Source organism: Myxocyprinus asiaticus, chromosome 9, assembly GCF_019703515.2.
Source record: "Myxocyprinus asiaticus isolate MX2 ecotype Aquarium Trade chromosome 9, UBuf_Myxa_2, whole genome shotgun sequence".
Lineage (NCBI taxonomy): Eukaryota > Metazoa > Chordata > Actinopteri > Cypriniformes > Catostomidae > Myxocyprinus > Myxocyprinus asiaticus.
In genome coordinates this window covers 42,983,488-43,001,601 of record NC_059352.1, presented here as the reverse complement: position 1 = coordinate 43,001,601, position 18,114 = coordinate 42,983,488, and the positions used below count along the sequence as shown (strand labels likewise).

Sequence of the window (18,114 nt, the reverse complement as noted above, 5' to 3'; positions counted from 1 at the left end):
GTCTGTCCTTGTTACTGCAGGTGCACGCTGGGATATTCAGGGTGGGACGATTGCGGAGGCGCGTCTGAAGGAATTAACTCCCAGCATGCCTGTTATAGCAGTGCGAGCCATCCCAAACGACCGACAGGAGACTCGCAATACCTACGAGTGCCCGGTTTATAAGACCAAACTACGTGCTAACACGTATGTCTGGACCTTCAGTCTGAAAACTAGAGAGAGGCCAGCCAAATGGGTTCTCGCAGGGGTCGCACTGCTGCTTAGTGTCTAAGACACAAAAATACACTTAGAGATGACAGTGTTTGAATGCGAGTGTACTTGTGGGAAGGAGTGATAAAAAAAAAAAAAATTGTGACAGATAGGGGAAGTATGAGGAGGAGACAGACCACTAGTATAAAAAAAGAATGGACGTCATCGTAACACTTAAAGGAATATTCCAGGTTCAAAACGAACTAAGCTCAATTGACAGCATTTGTAGCAATGTTGATTAAAAAATCGGGGTTACAGTGAGACACTTACAATGGAAGTAAATGGGACCAATCCATAAACGTTAAAATACTCACTGTTTCAAAAGTATAGCCACAAGACATCAACAAAATATATGTTAACATGATTTTAGTGTGATAAAATTGCTCTCTAACCTTTTCTGTGTTAAGTTATATCCTATTTGTAAACCCTAAAACGACCGTAAACATGATGATTTCAACAACTTTCCAGCTCAAATAATGCACAAGTTTAAACAGAAGAATCAATGTGCTTTTATAAAATTATAAGCTTCAAATTTTTGCCTTTTAACCCCTTAAACCCAGAGTGGCCTAGTACCGGGACGAGAGGGGGGGCACTAATCACGGAAAAAACAAAAATACTGTATTATGGTATTACTCAACAACCACTTTCTTGATCTGCACAAAGTAGGTGTGATTTTAAAGCTTAGACTCTTATCTTTACAATGAATATAGCTAATCTGACCAATTCCAAAATACTGCTTTTAAATTTTCTGTTTTAAATCATTTGCAGATTTGCAATCACAACAATCATATTTGGAACCAGTAGAAAAGATAAAAAAGATCACACAGCCTTGTGTTATATGTCATTGGAAAGGTCTTGATTAGTAGAATATAATGAGCAAATGTATTTCACTCAGAGACCAAACTACAGTGAGTATTAGCGTGTGGAATCTACATGTATATATACACCGATCAGCTACAACATTAAAACCACCTACCTAATATCGTGTAAGTCCCCCTCGTGCTGCCAAAACAGCTCTGACCTGTCGAGGCATGGACTCCACAAGACCTCTGAAGTTGTGCTGTGGTATCTGGCACCAAGACGTTAGCAGCAGATCCTTTAAGTCCTGTAAGTTGCAAGGTGGGGCCTCCATGGATCGGACTTGTTGGTCCAGGACATCCCATAGATGCTCAGTTGGATTGAGATCTGGGGAAATTGGAGGCCAAGTCAACACCTTGAATTCTTTGTCATGTTCCTCAAACCATTCCTGAACAATTTTTTGCAGTGTGGCAGAGTGCATTATCCTGCTGAAAGAGGCCACTGCCAACAGGGAATACCGTTGCCATGAAGGGTTGCGCGTGGTCTGCAACAATCTTTAGGTAGTTGGTACGTGTCAAAGTAAAATCCACATGAATGCCAGGACCCAAAGTTTGCCAACAGAACATTGCCCAGAACATCACATTGTACACGCCAGCCTGCCTTCTTCCCATGGTGCATCCTGCTGCCATCTCTTCCCCAGGTAAACGATGCACACTCACCCGGCCTTCCACATGATCTAAAAGAAAATGTGATTAATCAGACCAGGCCACCTTCTTCCATTGCTCCATAATCCATTTCTGATGCTCACGTGCCCATTGTAGGCGCTTTTGGCGGTGGACAGGGGTCAGCATGGGCACTCTGACCAGTCTGCGGTTACACAGCACCATACGCAGCAAGCTGCGATGCACTGTGTGTTCTGACACCTTTCTATCATGGCCAGCATGAAGTTTTTCAGCAGTTTGTGCTACAGTAGCTCTTCTATGGGATCGGACCAGACGGGCTAGCCTTCGCTCCCCACGCGCATCATTGAGCCTTGGGCACCCATGACCCTGTCGCCGGTTCACCGGTTGTCCTTCTTTGGGCCACTTTTGGTAGATACTAACCACTGCATACCAGGAACATCCCACAAGACCTGCCGTTTCAGAGATTCTCTGACCCAGTCATCTAGCCATCACAATTTGGCCATTGTCAAAGTCGCTTAGATCCATACGCTTGCCCATTTTTCCTGCTTTCAACACATGAAATTCAAGACCTGACTGTTCACTTGCTGCCTAATATATCCCACCCCTTAAAAGGTGCTATTGTAATGAGATAATAAATGTTTTTCACTTCACCTGTCAGTGGTTTTAATGTTGTGGCTGATCGGTGTATACAGTATATTAAAAAGATAAACAGCATTTCCGTCACATTTTGGTTTATTACTTCATGAAAAATAAACATGATGTAAAATGTCATATCACAACTTGCAGCAGGCGATCCTGAATCAAACAAGCCCATACTCGACAAAATACGATGTGTAAATCCTGAAATATTACTCAAAGAGTGTCATCATGACACCTATGGTGGCTTTTGCTAATGGTGTCCCTATAGTGATGGTTTCTCTGGGATCAATTCACTGAAACACGATCCTTCACGACACGTCATAGATATGTCAGATCATTCACATTAGATCTATAGAGAAATTTTCCTGGTATAGTTGACATGTTGGAGAACAACACCAAAGTTAATTTGATGACCATACTTACTGTCTAAAAGGTATTATGTCAAACATGAATAATAACTGAAAAGTTTATTTATTGCGCTTATTTTTTGTGTTTTGTCAGCAGTGTTGAGTCTCTAAGCTTAATCTTAATATATTTTCTTCAAATTTTGAAAGGTTTTCTATACATTTTTACCATGCATTTGACCCTCTTTGCTATATTTTTAGTTATAAGCTCTCTTTTGGGTATGCCATTTAAGCATAAATTCCTTACAAATACTTTCAGGGTGTAAGGGGTTAAACCCTTCACAAATTGGCTCTATTCACTTCTACTGTAAGTGCCTCACTGTAACCCAGATTTTTTCTTTTTCTTTAAAAAAAAGAAAAAAAGAAAAGAAAACAAAAACTGTATTTTTTTGTGATAATTGTAATGCCACAAATGCTGTTATTGTATTAAACCTTGAATATTCCTTTAAGTGTCCAAATACTGTTTGGGCCACTCTATGTTTGGCTTGCTGAAAGGAAATCACATCATTCAATTAAGAGCCAATTTCCTTATCGGCGAAGTCATCACTTTGTCTTTTTGCTCTATAATGAGCATGTGCATTAGCGCAAGTGAAAAAAATGTGGCTGAATTCAGGTAAAGACTCAAAATGTGTGACCCATTGTCAGATTTGACATTTAATTGAAACTTGATTGGCACACAGATTTCAGTCTTTCCCTACTGAAGTTAATTTAAGGTTACTTACATGACTAGAAAATAGTTACCTAGGAGCAATACCAAGAGTAAACCAACCTGCTTCCGAAGGGCTATGCTGATGGTGGTGAGGAGAAAAAGTGTCTTCTTATTTATCAAGAATGTTTCATGTGTTTTTTTTTTCCAGATATAAGCTGTCTTGTGTGTACATAACCTTAAGTGTGCAGTTTCTTTATTGAAAATACATAAATAATCTTGTGCAGCAGTGTTAATGAAGCTTTCTGTCCTTTATTAATTTACACAGTTGTGTGTTGTATTTAACTCTTAAAATATTCACAATATACAGCATAAATAAAATACATACCAATATACCCAAGAAAGAAAACATTCTAACCTGCTGTTATGGGTTGCATTATATAAAATACAGTGTCAAACATTTAAAAAATAAAATGCATAAAAACAATTCTGTGAACAGCACTAGTTTAAAAAGATGTTTCAAAGTGTTTGTGCAAAAGATCGCAATAGAATCGTATCCCTCTCTTGCTCTCTTCCCGCACTGGCACATGTCCTGGCCACGTCCCAGAAGCACCCCTAAGGCAAACCCGCTTCGGCCAACTTAATGAAACGCGAGACATGATTTGGACCATCTCATAGGAAACTGTTCAATCAAAGCATGCTGTGATCACAGCCATGCAACACTACTGTGTGAAGAGAGGAGAATTAAGAGCCTCTGTCAAATACATTGATATGTCGTAATGCTCCGCATCCAGGTTCTAGCCTTTTTCAAGCTCTTAAATCTGGTGGACCTAAGAGAATAAATTAGTAAAATAAGACATGCTTACATTTTTCTGCTCTTTTTTAATTTTTTTTCTTTTATCTGATACTAGGAAGACAGTGTGTTTCAATGCATCTCATTAAATGTGGATTAAATGATTAATACTAGTAACTAACTTTGGTTAAAACATGCAGCCCTCCTACACATGAACGCCACGTCATGTTATACTGCAAGACTAAAAGTGTGCATTTTTATGGATTGTGTTTAAATCTGTCTTTTGGAAGGCCAGGGATGACGGCTGCTACAATAGCTAAAGGTTAGGGTTTTTGCCTTCACCTGCATCTCTCGCATCACATTATTCAGCTAAATTTATACAGCTCAAAAATAATTAACACTGCTACAGCTTCAGAGTTTAAGAACCAGTATATCACACAGGTGGTTTAGTCCTAAAATGACATTGCATCACATAAAGAAATGAGACAAAGCATCTAAAACACAAAGTGTAAAAGGCATTTCTGAGGGTTTGATCATATGAGCAATTCATTTTGACCAAAGTCTTTTCAAAGTCAATACTGAGGCATAATGCAATACTGACAATGTTAAAATGCTTAGTTGGCTCTGAAGGGACAATGTGTTGTTGTTGAATGTAACTAACCTGTGAACGTCTGATATGGGTAGAATAATGTGATATTCTGAGATGATGACATGTATTCATGATGAGGCTTTGCTTGGCAGAGTTCAAGTAAAGATTCTCCCTGAATACCAGGAAATTCATTATTAAGTAAATAAATACATTACATATATAAATCTCAAATATGTGATATAGGGACAAAAAAAATAAACAATAAAATAAACGAGCTCATTGCACTTGATTACCAAAGCTAATGTCTTTTAAGAAACATGCAAAATAAATAAATAAATAAACACTGCATTTTTCCCCCAGCATGCATCTTTCTTTCATTACCATGGTTGCATGTCCAGTGAGTTGCTCACTGGGCATCATTCCAAATATATATTTACAAAATGAACAACTTTTAAACAGATTCCTAAAAAGTTCATGCTAATGCATCTGTTTACCTGCTTTTGTTTACCTGCTTTTGTTTACCTGCTTTTGTTTCACTACTACATTTGATAGGTAAGTATATGGGACATGGAAGTTCATTTTAAGTTCTTTGCATACGACTCTTTCGTTTTGTGTTCTCTACCCTGAGTCTAGCTTTAGCTGCTGTTATTTTGAAGGGAGGGGGTTGAGCTTCATGTCGATATTATTTTTACTATGCATAGTTACATTTTAGAAGCTTACAGGAGTATGACCCCTTCTCAATGAGGCATTCTTATATAAACTGCAGATTATTATAATTTAAAGGAATAGTTCACCCAAAAATTATTTCATCATTTACTCACCCTCATGCCATTCCAGATGTGTATGTCTTTCTTCTGCTGAAAACAAATGAAGATTTTTAAAAGAATATCTAATCTCTGCAGGTCTTTTCAACTCGAGTGAAAACTCCAGTGGTAAAATCCATATATTCAAAGTGAAATAATAGGTGTGAATAAGAAACAGATCAATAATTAAAGTGCATCCGGAAAGTATTCACAGCGCTTCACTTTTTCCACATTTTGTTATGTTACAGCCTTATTCCAAAATGGATTAAATTCATTATTTTCCTCAAAATTCTACAAACAATACCCCATAAAGCGTCGGTGCACAGCCATTTTCAGATCTCTCCAGAGATGTTCAATTGGGTTCAAGTCTGGGCTCTGGCTGGGCCACTCAAGGACATTCACAGAGTTGTCCCGGAGCCACTCCTTTGTTATCTTGGCTGTGTGCTTAGGGTCGTTGTCCTGTTGGAAGATAAACCTTCGCCCCAGTCTGAGGTCCAGAGCGCTCTGGAGCAGGTTTTCATCAAGAATGTCTCTGTACATTGCTGCATTCATCTTTCCCTCGATCCTGACTAGTCTCCCAGTTCCTGCCGCTGAAAAACATCCCCACAGCATGATGCTGCCACCACCATGCTTCACTGTAGGGATGGTATTGGCCAGGTGATGAACGGTGCCTGGTTTCCTCCAGACATGACGCTTGCCATTCAGGCCAAAGTGTTCAATCTTTGTTTCTCATGGTCTGAGAGTCCTTCAGGTGCCTTTTGGCAAACTCCAGGCGGGCTGTCATGTGCCTTTTACTGAGGAGTGGCTTCCGTCTGGCCACTCTACCATACAGGTCTGATTGGTGGAGTGCTGCAGAGATGGTTGTTCTTCTGGAAGGTTCTCCTCTCTCCACAGAGAAATACTGGAGCTCTGTCAGAGTGACCATCAGGTTCTTGGTCACCTCCCTGACTAAGGCCCTTCTCCCCCGATCGCTCAGTTTGGCCAGGCGGCCAGCTCTAGGAAGAGTCCTGGTGGTTCCAAACTTCTTCCATTTACGGATGATGGAGGCCACTGTGCTCATTGGGACCTTCAATGCTGCAGACATTTTTCTGTACCCTTCCCCAGATCTGTGCCTCGATACAATCCTGTCTCGGAGGTCTACAGAAAATTCCTTGGACTTTATGGCTTGGTTTGTGCTCTGACATGCACTGTTAGCTGTGGGACCTTATTTAGACAGGTGTGTGCCTTTCCAAATCATGTCCAATCAACTGAATTTACCACAGGTGGACTCCAATCAAGTTGTAGAAACAGCTCAAGGATGATCAGTGGAAATAGGATGCACCTGAGCTCAATTTTGAGTGTCATGGCAAAGGCTGTGAATACTTATATACATGTGATTTTTTTCGTTTTTTTATTTTTAATAAATTTGCAAAGATTTCAAACAAACTTCTTTCACATTGTCATTATGGGGTATTGTTTGTAGAATTTTGAGGAAAATAATGAATTTAATCCATTTTGGAATAAGGCAGTAACATAACAAAATGTGGAAAAAGTGAAGCGCTGTGAATACTTTCCAGATGCACTGTAAGTCCTTTTTTACTATAAATCTCCACTTTCACTTTCAGATGTAAAAGTGAAACTAAACAGGCGCCACATGTGACTTTCAGATGTGAAAGTGGAGATTTATAGTAAAAAAGGACTTAAATATTGATCTGTTTCTCACCCACACTTATATTGCATTTGTAGATATGGATTTTACCACCGGAGTCTTTTATGCTGCTTTTATCTGCTTTTTGGACCTTCAGATTTCTGGCCACTGTTCACTTGCATTTAAAGGACCAACAGAGCTGAGATATTCTTCTAAAAATCTTCATTTGTGTTCAGCAGAAAAAAAGAAAGTTATACACATCTGGGATGGCATGAGGGTGCGTAAATTTAGGTGAACTATCCCTTTAAAATTGGTCTTATTTGCCCCTAAGAATTCTGATGTTATTGGAATTGATATTTTGCTTTACTATCAGTTTGTAATGCATTAATATTTGATCTTATGTTACTGCCCTGGAAGTCCGGGATCAGAGGAGGGCCTGTGGAGCCCTGGCGTTGTGCTGCTGCCAGGTGACGAATCTGGGAGGGACGCTTGTCTGATGGACAGCTGGAGAGATCTTGGCTGCTGTGAAGCCAAGGGCTCGTTTTCCACTGGCTTCAGCCCCAGCTTCACCCCCCACTCTGGGTCTGTCACCAGTGGGGTCTTTGTGCTGAAATTAGAGGTCATCTCTGTGGTAACAACAGGCGTTGAGTCTTTGGCTTTGCTGCAGGCCTTCTCTAAATCAGGACTCTGCACAGAAAGCACAAATATACAGAGATGAATGTGTAACATAAATGTGCAGTATAACCAGAGCACACTGTGTGGAGTAATGCAAGAGATAGTTTGAGGATAAGTTGGACCATTATGGGAGAAATTGCAACACTCAATATGGAGACTGTAGGAATGGAAATCCTGCCTTTCAGTTAAAACAGCCAATCACCTTTGATACCACCTTTAAAAATTGGATATCATTGTTGTCATATTTTAGTGCCGATTTGACAAATGTATTGGAAACCATCTTGACAAACGGTTCTTTTACCATTCAAGTACATACAGTAGAAAATGTGCTTGCATGCTTAAAGGCAGATTTATATTTCTGCATCCTACGATGTAGTCACAGCGGTTACGACGTAGTCTAAGCCATTGCCAGATGTGCATCTCTCCAAAAAAAAATTTCTGATCACGTCTACACAGACCACAACCGCTGTGATTGGTCTATTTTGTAAGCAGAGACCCTCCACCAGGATGATTAAAAAGATATCTGAGGTAGTGTTGCATTTTCTCTAAGATTATTTTGTATACATCATATCACGTTGTATTTGGGCTCTTTTTAATCGGGAGCATCTGCTGTTTTTATATTGTTTATGTTTAATGAAGGTTTACAAGCAAAAACATGACAAAAGCCACATCTGTTTACAACTTAAAAACTTGTGATCGTATATTTGACATGTATAATGTACAGTAAATAATCATATTTCTCTCTGCATGGTAGGCAACATGCATTATAAATGATATGTACCTAAATCCAAAAATGTTCAAATACTTTGATGCCACATTAATAAATTATTTTGAATCTTTTGAAATTATTTTGTTTGTTTATGAAATGTATAATTATTTCAGAAATTAAGGCATTTTCTCTTAATACACTAGCATTTTGGCAGTGCACTCGGAGAACTATGCAGACACACCAACGCAGAACTATACTGTAAATGCAAAACATTGCGTAGAGGCTACGGCGTAGGTTCGATACAGAAGTATAAACTAAAATTAATGCCTTGATAGAAAATAGCTACCGGGGTGTTGCTAAGATGGCTACCAAGTGAAATGATTTTGCACTCGACTTGACTACATTTTTAGTGTTTTGATTTATCAGCCATAATTTTAATTATCTCATTCTTGACTTGGTTTGTGATCTGACTGATCAAGATGTTTTTTATACAAAACTGGATTAAAAATGCAAAATAGTTGTATGTACTACCTGTCAACAGGATGCCACCTCCTGAATGAAACTATGAACATATTGTGGATATGTGACAACATTGTAGAATACTGCTTTTTGAAACGTTCACTGTTGCATACTGTTTCACATACTTAAAAAAAAACAAAAAAAAAACAAATGCAGTATACAGAATACACTGCAAACAATGCAATAAGCAGTACATGTCCATTCCAAATACAGCTGGAGTGTTACCGGTGTTTGTATGGCAGTGACAGGATGCACGGGTTTGTTGTACTCTGGGCTAATGGCCACAGGGCTGTATGCTGGAGGTCCCACAGTACCCTGCCTCTGGAGCAACTGCAAAATAGCCTGGATGTCTGATGTCATCTGAGCTTCCAGTCTACACACAAATACATACATTGAGCAAAAACAAATAAATAAAATAAAAATGCAATGCACTCTGTGACCAGCAGATGGCCACATTTATTTTTTATCAATAGTACAAGTTCTGCACATAAAAGTTGATCCTTTAACTCATATTCTCTTGATTTATACTTTCATGTGCCCCACTTTATCTCTACTTCTCTCCCTCTTCTTTCTCTCTTTCTTTCACCTGTTCAGGTGTTCCTGTAGTAGATCCAGTCTTTGCTCCATTTCCCCAAACGTGATGTCACTTTCACAGTTGTCTCCTCCCTCTCTGTCTTGAGATTTTGCTGAGTCATCTGCATTCCCACAAGGCCATTTTTCAGCACACACCTCTGGAGAAACACAAAGTCCCAGTGCTATTAATCTCAGACACACACAGATGAACATACCTAAAACATACAAACCCAATGCATCATACACTCATTTGATATCTGTTTACATGCAATGGATTTGTATGTACGGTATCAGTTTAAAATGTATAAAGGGGTCTAGTGGCCTCCTAACAAAAAAAAAACAACAACAACAACAACAACAAAAAAACAAAAAAAAAAAAAAAAAAAAAATATATATATATATATATATATAATGAAAAAAAATCCTTGATTTTGAATTTGCATCATCTTTTATTTACACTATAGAGTTGCAGTTTGACACTAGTCTGAGTAAATTTTTTCTTCTAAGTTTTATGAATAAAATTTTAAGTACTGCTTAGTCTGACAGAGCAACCCTTAACACTTTCTAAGAGGCCTTTATACATAATGCATTATAATGCATTAATAACACCTTGTAATGGTTGTTGATGCTTTTAGCACTGTGGACTCGTTAAGACTCGTTAAAACATTTTTGACACATTCACTACTTTTTATATTTTATAAAAATAATTCTGATCCTGTATGCTGTCTGGTCAGTACAGCATTCCAGCTGTGCTAAAATAAGCAATATATACACAATAGTATGACATGAAACTGTTCACTTAGCTAATGTGCATATAACTACGCAGCACCCATAATGGCAAACAATTAATTCTTTATTAAAACAAGGAAGATTTACATCTGTGTCAGGTAGATACGTCAGGTAATATTCTGTATCTTCCAGAGTAAGGATGAAACTGAATGAATGTACTTACTGAAATGTTTAAATGAAAATGTAATTTTTCATTAATTTTGTTGTTTGTTTTATGTTGTAACTATTTTATAAAACAAATAAGACACACAAAAAAGTGGTATTAAGTGAATATTTCCAAAAGAGGTTGCTTGCACAGCTTCTTGTACAGTACCTACAGTAGTTGCTTAATGTAAGAACTGTAATGTATTATAACTGTGGAGATAATTACTGTATAAAAGAAAAGTTGTGCATCATAAGGCATAGTAAATACCTTTATAATACATTGAAAATGCTTTTATAATGCATTTGTTTCAAGTAAAGTGTAACCCAATTGTTTTACTGTAGAACACCCCTATGAATGAATTTTATGTCGTGTGTTATACCTTTGTGAAACAGATTGTTTTCAACACAATCTTTAGTGTATGTGTTAGGGATGGTGTTCAGGTTGACAGGAAAGGATTGACCCAGAAAACCCAAACCCAGTGGCCTCGCTGTCTCTTCCTCACCCTCCTCCTCCTCTCCCGGCAGCGTGTGAACCTCTTGCTCTCTCCCCCTTTCCCTCTCTGGCCTGCTCAGTCTGATCGGAGTACCTAAGCAAATACAGAGTCCTTGCAGAATTAGCACAAGGCTACCGCAAATGTTCTCACGGTCATTTTTCCGATTACACCTTGGATTAGCAAAGAGAGCCAGAGAAATGTGCCAGGGAGAGAAAAAGACATTTGGCTGGGATAATTAATTCAAACGGCAGGTACAGGTACAGGTACATTCATACACAGGTAAGGGGAATAAAAATGGTTCTTGACCATTCAGGTGGAATCGCTCATTACAGCCACATAATAACAAACATCTGTCTGTAGCCAACAATTACCATGGCAACGGCTTGAAACAGCAGGAGAGAAAAGAGATGGGTGGAAAAGAGGAGGGGAGATGATGGAGGGGGGTGAAGGGAAACAAAGGAGGGGAGCCAAAAAAGGAGAGAACAATGGAGGCATGGAATTAATACACCAAAGGGATGAATTCACAAAATAGTTGTGCCACTTAGTTGTGAAAACCCAGCATCTCATTCACTAACCCTCAATCAAGTTTAATCAGGTGCTAAATGCACTGAAATAGTTCTGTGCTGTAATACAATAAATTAATTTATCCTCTCTAAGATTATAGATTGCGCCTTATTCACAAAGGTCATTGCAGGCTGTAAACAGATTTTTGTTTAAAATAGATGTTTGTGTGGGGCACAATTCATTCTTAGTGAATGCCCACCAAATGTGAGCAGAAAACAGTGGTTTGGAAGAGAGGGTCCTGACCTGCTGAGAATTTCATCTTAAAGCAGGGTTTAGTCTTGGCGTCGGGCTCTTCTGTGTCTGAGTCACTCGCTGCCGTGTAGAGGTTCCTCTGAGGAGCCGTGGCACCCTGCCACACAGAAAAAACAGCATCCCTTAGAGCAAAGCATTTAACACATTCTAATTTTATTTACTGCAGCAACATTAGTGAGGGGAAATCTTATTGGCTGAACTATTGGAATTGCTCCAATCACTCATCATCTTGCACATCATCATCTGCCTCAAGACAGCAATGGGGTTATAGGCCCTATATAAAAGTGTTTAATTTCCTAAAACCAAATTAAGCACATTGCTGTCGGTTGTGAACATCATTGTGTTATTTGGTTCATACAGTGTGTTTTTATATATGAACAATAAGGGGACATGTTATAGGGAAGACCAGGGCTATTTTTCACACAAGGGCTATATCTCAGATTTGGAGTCAAAAGTCCAAATACACTTTATTAGGAACACGTGTACACCTATTTATTCATGCGATTATCTTATCAGCCAATCATGTGGCAGCATTGCGATGCATAAAATCATGCAGATATGGATCAGGAGCTTCAGTTAATGTTCACATCAATCATGCATCAAAATGGGGAAAAAATTTGATCTCAGTGATTTTGACAGAGGCATGATTGTTGGTGCCAGACGGGCTGGTTTGAGTATTTCTGTAATTGCTGATCTTCTGAGATTTTCACACACAACAGTCTCTAGAGTTTACTCAAAATGCTTCCGAAAACAAAAAACATCCATGCCTTGTTGATGAGGGAGGTCAACAGAGAATGGCCGGACTGGTTCGAGCTGATAGAAAGGCTACGGTAACTCAGATAACCGCTCTGTACAATTGTAGTGAGCAGAATAGCATCTCAAAATGCAAAACACATCAAACCTTGGGGCGGATGGTCTATCCTTCAATGTAATTTTTTTTTTATTTTTATTATCTTGGGGAGTAACAGTGAAAAGACATCATAGTACAGTGTGTGAGTGTGAAAATTGACTTTCAAAAATAAACATACACTGAGAAATACTAACTGGAGTAAAAAGTGTGACAACTAGCCCCCGTCTCCCCATGTTCTATATACTACACTTTTTACAAGTTTCTTGTGATAAAAACAGTCATAATTAAATTTTTCACCAGTTTTCAACTCTTTTCTCTGGCCATTATATTTAAACACAGTGTTTTTGCTTTTGTACTACACGCATAATTCACGACCAGCATAATTCACACTGTCATATATCAAGTTGCTGAATACTGAATAGGTGTCAAATGTGCTCATGGTTGTGATGTCAATATTATGAATATTTTTTTTTTTAAGACTTGTATTTGCAGCTTACTTTTCAAAATGATCTGGGTGGTCTAAAGAGGGAGCTAGAAGGAATGCTTTAATTTCAAAAGAGCAAGAAAAATCTTGTTTTCCATGATATACAGTATGCCGTTAAGAATTAGATGTGTTCAGTAGGAGCATGTGGCTCTACCTTGGTGTTCTCATCACGCAGGTTGAACGTGAGCTCCAGATTGGACAGGAAGTAGTCTGAGAACTCAGGATACATGTCGAGAACCTCTAAAAGATCTTCTCTATGGATGGTGTGCAGGTCGCAGTAGCTCAGCGCACGAACATCTGCGTTGGCTTTCCCCGGCTTGGCATACAGATGAATCATCTCTCCAAAAATATCATTCTTACCTGAGAGGTGGGCGTACAGAGATCAGTGGAAAAGAGAGGGGAATGTGAAGATAATACAATGAAGAAAGAACATGGAAAATAAAAGAAAAGGAGAAAATAATGAGAAGGAAGGAAATTACATTTGCAAGATATTAGTGTGTGTTTATGAATGTATGTCAGTGTTTCCTACAAAATTCTGTTTTTGTATGACTGGTAGGAATGGGAATGATAAGGAATTAAATTTTTCCAGTTCCCAATCCTCTTAACGATTCAGTTTCCTTAACGGTTCAATTAACGATTATTACTTTTCAGGAAGAAATATTTGGAAATAAATAATGCAATTTTTACAACATTTACCCGTTCTCATTTCCAACCCTAATGACTGGTTCTAACTACATACTAAACAAAACAGTACTAAAAAATTATATGTAAAAATATTTAAATGTTTTTTTTTTTTTTTTACTACTGATACATTTATCACAACAAAATGCTGAATATGTAACTTAACTACTGTACACGTCAGCTCGTTTATCTTGATCTTGTGTTCATGGTCTTGAGGCCTCATAAACCAGCTTGGAGGACAAGGAACATGAAATTGTTCAGCCATGACTTATTGTTTTACAGGGGTATAAATATGAGGTAACACACAAGCCAAATTCCATTAATCAACCATCACAATAGGTAAGACCAAATAATAAAGTTATGATGTGCGGCAAAAGTTTGTTGAGCTACACAAAATGGAAAGTGGCTATAAGAAAATAGATAAAGCACCATCAGGGCAATAATTAAGAAGTTCCAATCAACTGGATATGTTAAGAATCAGCCTTGAAGAGGACATGTGTCTATATTGCCTCCACGCATGGTCAGGAGAATGGTTTGAGTGGCCAAAAATTCTCCAAGGATCACAGCTGGAGAATTGAAGAAATTAGTTGGGTCTTGGGGTCAGAAAGTCTCCAAAACTACAATCAGACGTCACCTACATCACAAGTTGTTTGGGAGGGTTTCAAGAAAAAATCCTCTGCTCTCATCCAACAACAAACTCAAGCGTCTTCAGTTTGCCATACTCTACTGGAACTTCAAATGGGACCGGGTTCTATGGTCAGATGAAACAAAATAGAGCTTTTTGGCAGCAAACACCCGAGATATGTTTGGCACACACAGAGAGGTAGCCATATGGAAAAGTACCCTATGCCCACGGTTAAATATGGTGGTGGATGTTTAATGTTGTGGGGCTGTTTTTATGCAGAGGCCTGGACATCTTGTTTGGATACATGGCATCATGGACTCTATCAAATACCCACAGATAAAAAAATCAAAACCTGACTGCTTCTGCCAGAAGCTTAAAATGGGCCCTGGTTGGATCTTCCAGCAGGACAATGATCCAAAACACACATCATAATCAACACAAAAATGGTTCACTGACCACAAAATCAAGGTTCTGCCATGGCTATCACAGTTCCCTGACCTGAACCCCATAGAAAACCTGTGGGGTGAACTGAAGAGGAGATTCCACCAGCGTGGACCTCGGAATTTGAAGGATCTGGAAAGATTCTGTATGGAGGAATGGTCTCAGACCCCTTGCCATGTGTTCTCCAACCTCATTAGGCATTATAGGAGAAGACTCAGAGCTGTTAAAGGAGGTTGCACAAAGTATTGAATAAAGGGGTGCCAATAATTGTGTTACACATACTGTATATTTGACAAACATATTTGTTTTTTGATAAAACTTGAGTTGTGTTTGCAATTGTTTGATATCAATTAGAGGATATATTTTTGTGAATATTTTGAATGAAAGATCAAAAGGATAAGCAATAAAGACAGCCATCTTTGCAAATATTTACCAAGGGTGCCAATATTTTTGGCCACAACTGTAAGCATCTGCAGTCAGTACTTGTTCAGAACTTCATAAGGGCACATGCCAACAGAAAGGTCAAGGCCTGACAGCACACTTCTACTGTGATAAATATCAAAGGTCAGGCCTGACAAAGAAACGACAGCCACCTGGGCAGCGGCCACCTGCCACATGGTCTAAATCCAGCTTAGGACCATGGCTAAACCCACTGGTACTGTACATTGTACATAGAGTATCTAAGGCAAGGCTATAGATAAAGCAGTGTGATATTACAGTAATAGAGTGTGGGCTGCTGGCAGAGCCAGAATTAGTATACAATTAAGTGTCCATCTGCAACACTGTCGTAAGACAATAGATTCTTGCTGACATGGTAAGTTCTTCTCCAGAGACCTAAAAACACTCGTAAGAAACGGGGAAAGATTCTCTCAGCAATTTTGTGCAGAGAATTTCTGCTGAGTTGCATGAGTGTATGTGCATGTGTTTGTCTTTTTCTTCCGCTGGCCTTATTCTGTTAAAGCCAGCCTGCGTAGGAAGACAGATGAACCGTTTAAATTCGGCTTACCCTGCTCCACCTGCCTGCTGCACTAGGTATGGTTAGATACTCTGAACATGTGTGTGAGTTCCCTGCACCACATTTTTAATCTACAGAGCCATGGCAGAAGAAATTATATTTTACTTGAGTCATTTGGCAGTTTGCTGTCTAAATTGAACCACACAGTTACAGTACATGACAACTAATAATAATTTGTACGAGATGTGGAAAACATAAGACATGGAACAACTTGGCTCATACGAAAAGGTCAATATTTTATTCCCATAGAGACCAACCAATCAACAGAATTTCAAATCAATAAATTCAAGCATCAAATTTTTGCGAGTCTATCCAACACAAATGGAAATGTCACTGAAATGCAAAACAAATGACTGACGATGTGTGTCAATAACCTGTTATTTTAAGAGGTTAAATTGTATGGTTAGGGTTAGGTATGGGTTAGGGGTTAAACTTATGAAAAATTTTAATAACAGCATTCGTTGGTTTCTTTATTTCTTTCTCTATATGGTAGTAAAAGTCATTTGTTTTTGTGTGAGCCAGCTTGTACGATTTTGCAATCTCGTATTATTACGACTTGTGATGACACTGGGTTGGAATGAAATGTGGTGAGATTAAAAAAAAAACTAAATACTGTTATACCAAGTCACCACATATCTCTGTTACAGTACTAGCTTTGAGAAATGTGTCTTTGTTTCCAGAGTTGAAGTAATAGTTATACGAATCAGGCCAGTAGAATCAGTTTAAGTGTGTTAGTATTCGAGAAAATCTGTACATCTTTAAAACATTTAAATCTCTGTTCTGTAGCTCCCTCACTGCAAAAGCAGAATTCTGTAGTAAACACTGGTGTGAGTTTAATAAATGTGGCCATTTATAATTAAACTAGTGCTCTAAGTGACACTTCGCAAATCAAATGAACAAGGGAAACATGTACCACACCGCTGTCACTCTGTTTCCCACATCTACTTATTTAATTATATCCCATTCTCCCTCTTCCTCATTCTCTTATTTTCTCATTCGGTCTCTATCTCACCTTTCCTCTATTTAGGTGTCTCTCCATCTATGAGAACATGATGAGCTCATCACAGGAGATATCCTTGAATGAAGAACACCTCTTCTTTTATTAAGTATCTTATTACCTGTGAGCCTCTGAGCTGTTTATATTAAATTTAGATGAGTGTGCAAGCGCCATTTTGGAAGAAAACCAATTTCTCACAGCAATACAACAATCTGCAGTGCTGTACGGACACTGACACTGTATACAGTACATTACTGCATGTACAGTATATTCTTATGTGCCAGCTTTGTCCTTCTGTCCCTTTGTGGATCTTTACTTCCTGTTTTGATGGTCACATGCATCAGAATATTTGGTTAATATTTTTCCCCAACCACAAGGCCTTGGTTACATAAGCACAAAGTTGTTTCAGAGGCAAAGAAGTTCCTACATTTTGATGAAATGTCTCATTATTGTGCACTCACTGATCAAGCTCAATGATAACAGGGACAATTATTGAATGGTGGAGAACCAAAGTTGTTAAAGATCTGGGCTGGTAACCAAAAGTGTGCAGGTTTATATCCCAAAAGATGTGCTTGATAAAGTTACCTAACCCCAAACTACTCCAGAAGGATTGTTGGAATATTCCAACATCTATATCTGTTTCTATAAATGATAATGGAAATTTCCTTTTTGGGAGAACTATTCCTTCCAAATTAACACCTAGCAGGACCAAAAGCAAGTACAAATTGGCTTTGAAAGTAAATTAAGTAATACTGTAAAGGTAATTTTATTAGGAACTACAACATAATACAAGGTTTAAATTGAACTGTAGTCTGATCTGAACAATAGTCTGATCCTCAATGATGTAAGTGAATAATTCAAATCAAACCACCAACTAAAAAAAATTATTTTGATACTTGCACGCAGTAGCAGATCCTTACATAGGTGATCTAGGCAGGCGCCTAGGGCGGCAACGCTCTCTGGGGAGGCATGACAGGGTACCAGATCAATCACCCCTGCACACAGCTTGCAAGATTGCGATGGGAGAAAGGTGTCCCGAATTGTGCCACCCCGCCCCTGGCTCACGATGGGTGA

At 38.6% G+C, this 18,114-nt stretch overlaps 2 protein-coding genes across 6 annotated transcripts in view; one reads left to right on the top strand and one right to left on the bottom strand.

Moving 5' to 3' along the window:
- dnah9l (dynein, axonemal, heavy polypeptide 9 like) overlaps positions 1-5,657 on the top strand; it is a 78,970-nt gene extending 73,313 nt beyond the window's left edge. Inside the window, exon 84 of the mRNA XM_051705910.1 lies at positions 21-5,657. Within this exon, the coding sequence (XP_051561870.1) occupies positions 21-268 (248 nt within the window). The 3' untranslated portion in view covers positions 269-5,657. The remainder of the gene's footprint in view (positions 1-20) is intronic.
- Positions 5,658-7,181: 1,524 nt separating this feature from the next.
- Positions 7,182-18,114, bottom strand: part of LOC127446469 (potassium voltage-gated channel subfamily H member 7-like) — a 92,690-nt gene continuing 81,757 nt past the window's right edge. For 4 of the 5 annotated variants that reach the window (XM_051707408.1, XM_051707409.1, XM_051707411.1 and 1 more), the window contains 6 exons: positions 13,436-13,641; positions 11,939-12,044; positions 11,018-11,224; positions 9,718-9,862; positions 9,357-9,504; positions 7,182-7,915 (listed from right to left, as the gene is read on the bottom strand). In XM_051707408.1, coding sequence (XP_051563368.1) covers positions 7,631-7,915; positions 9,357-9,504; positions 9,718-9,862; positions 11,018-11,224; positions 11,939-12,044; positions 13,436-13,641 — 1,097 coding nt within the window. In that variant the 3' untranslated portion in view covers positions 7,182-7,630. The remainder of the gene's footprint in view (positions 7,916-9,356; positions 9,505-9,717; positions 9,863-11,017; positions 11,225-11,938; positions 12,045-13,435; positions 13,642-18,114) is intronic. The other variant, XM_051707412.1, reaches the window with a different exon arrangement.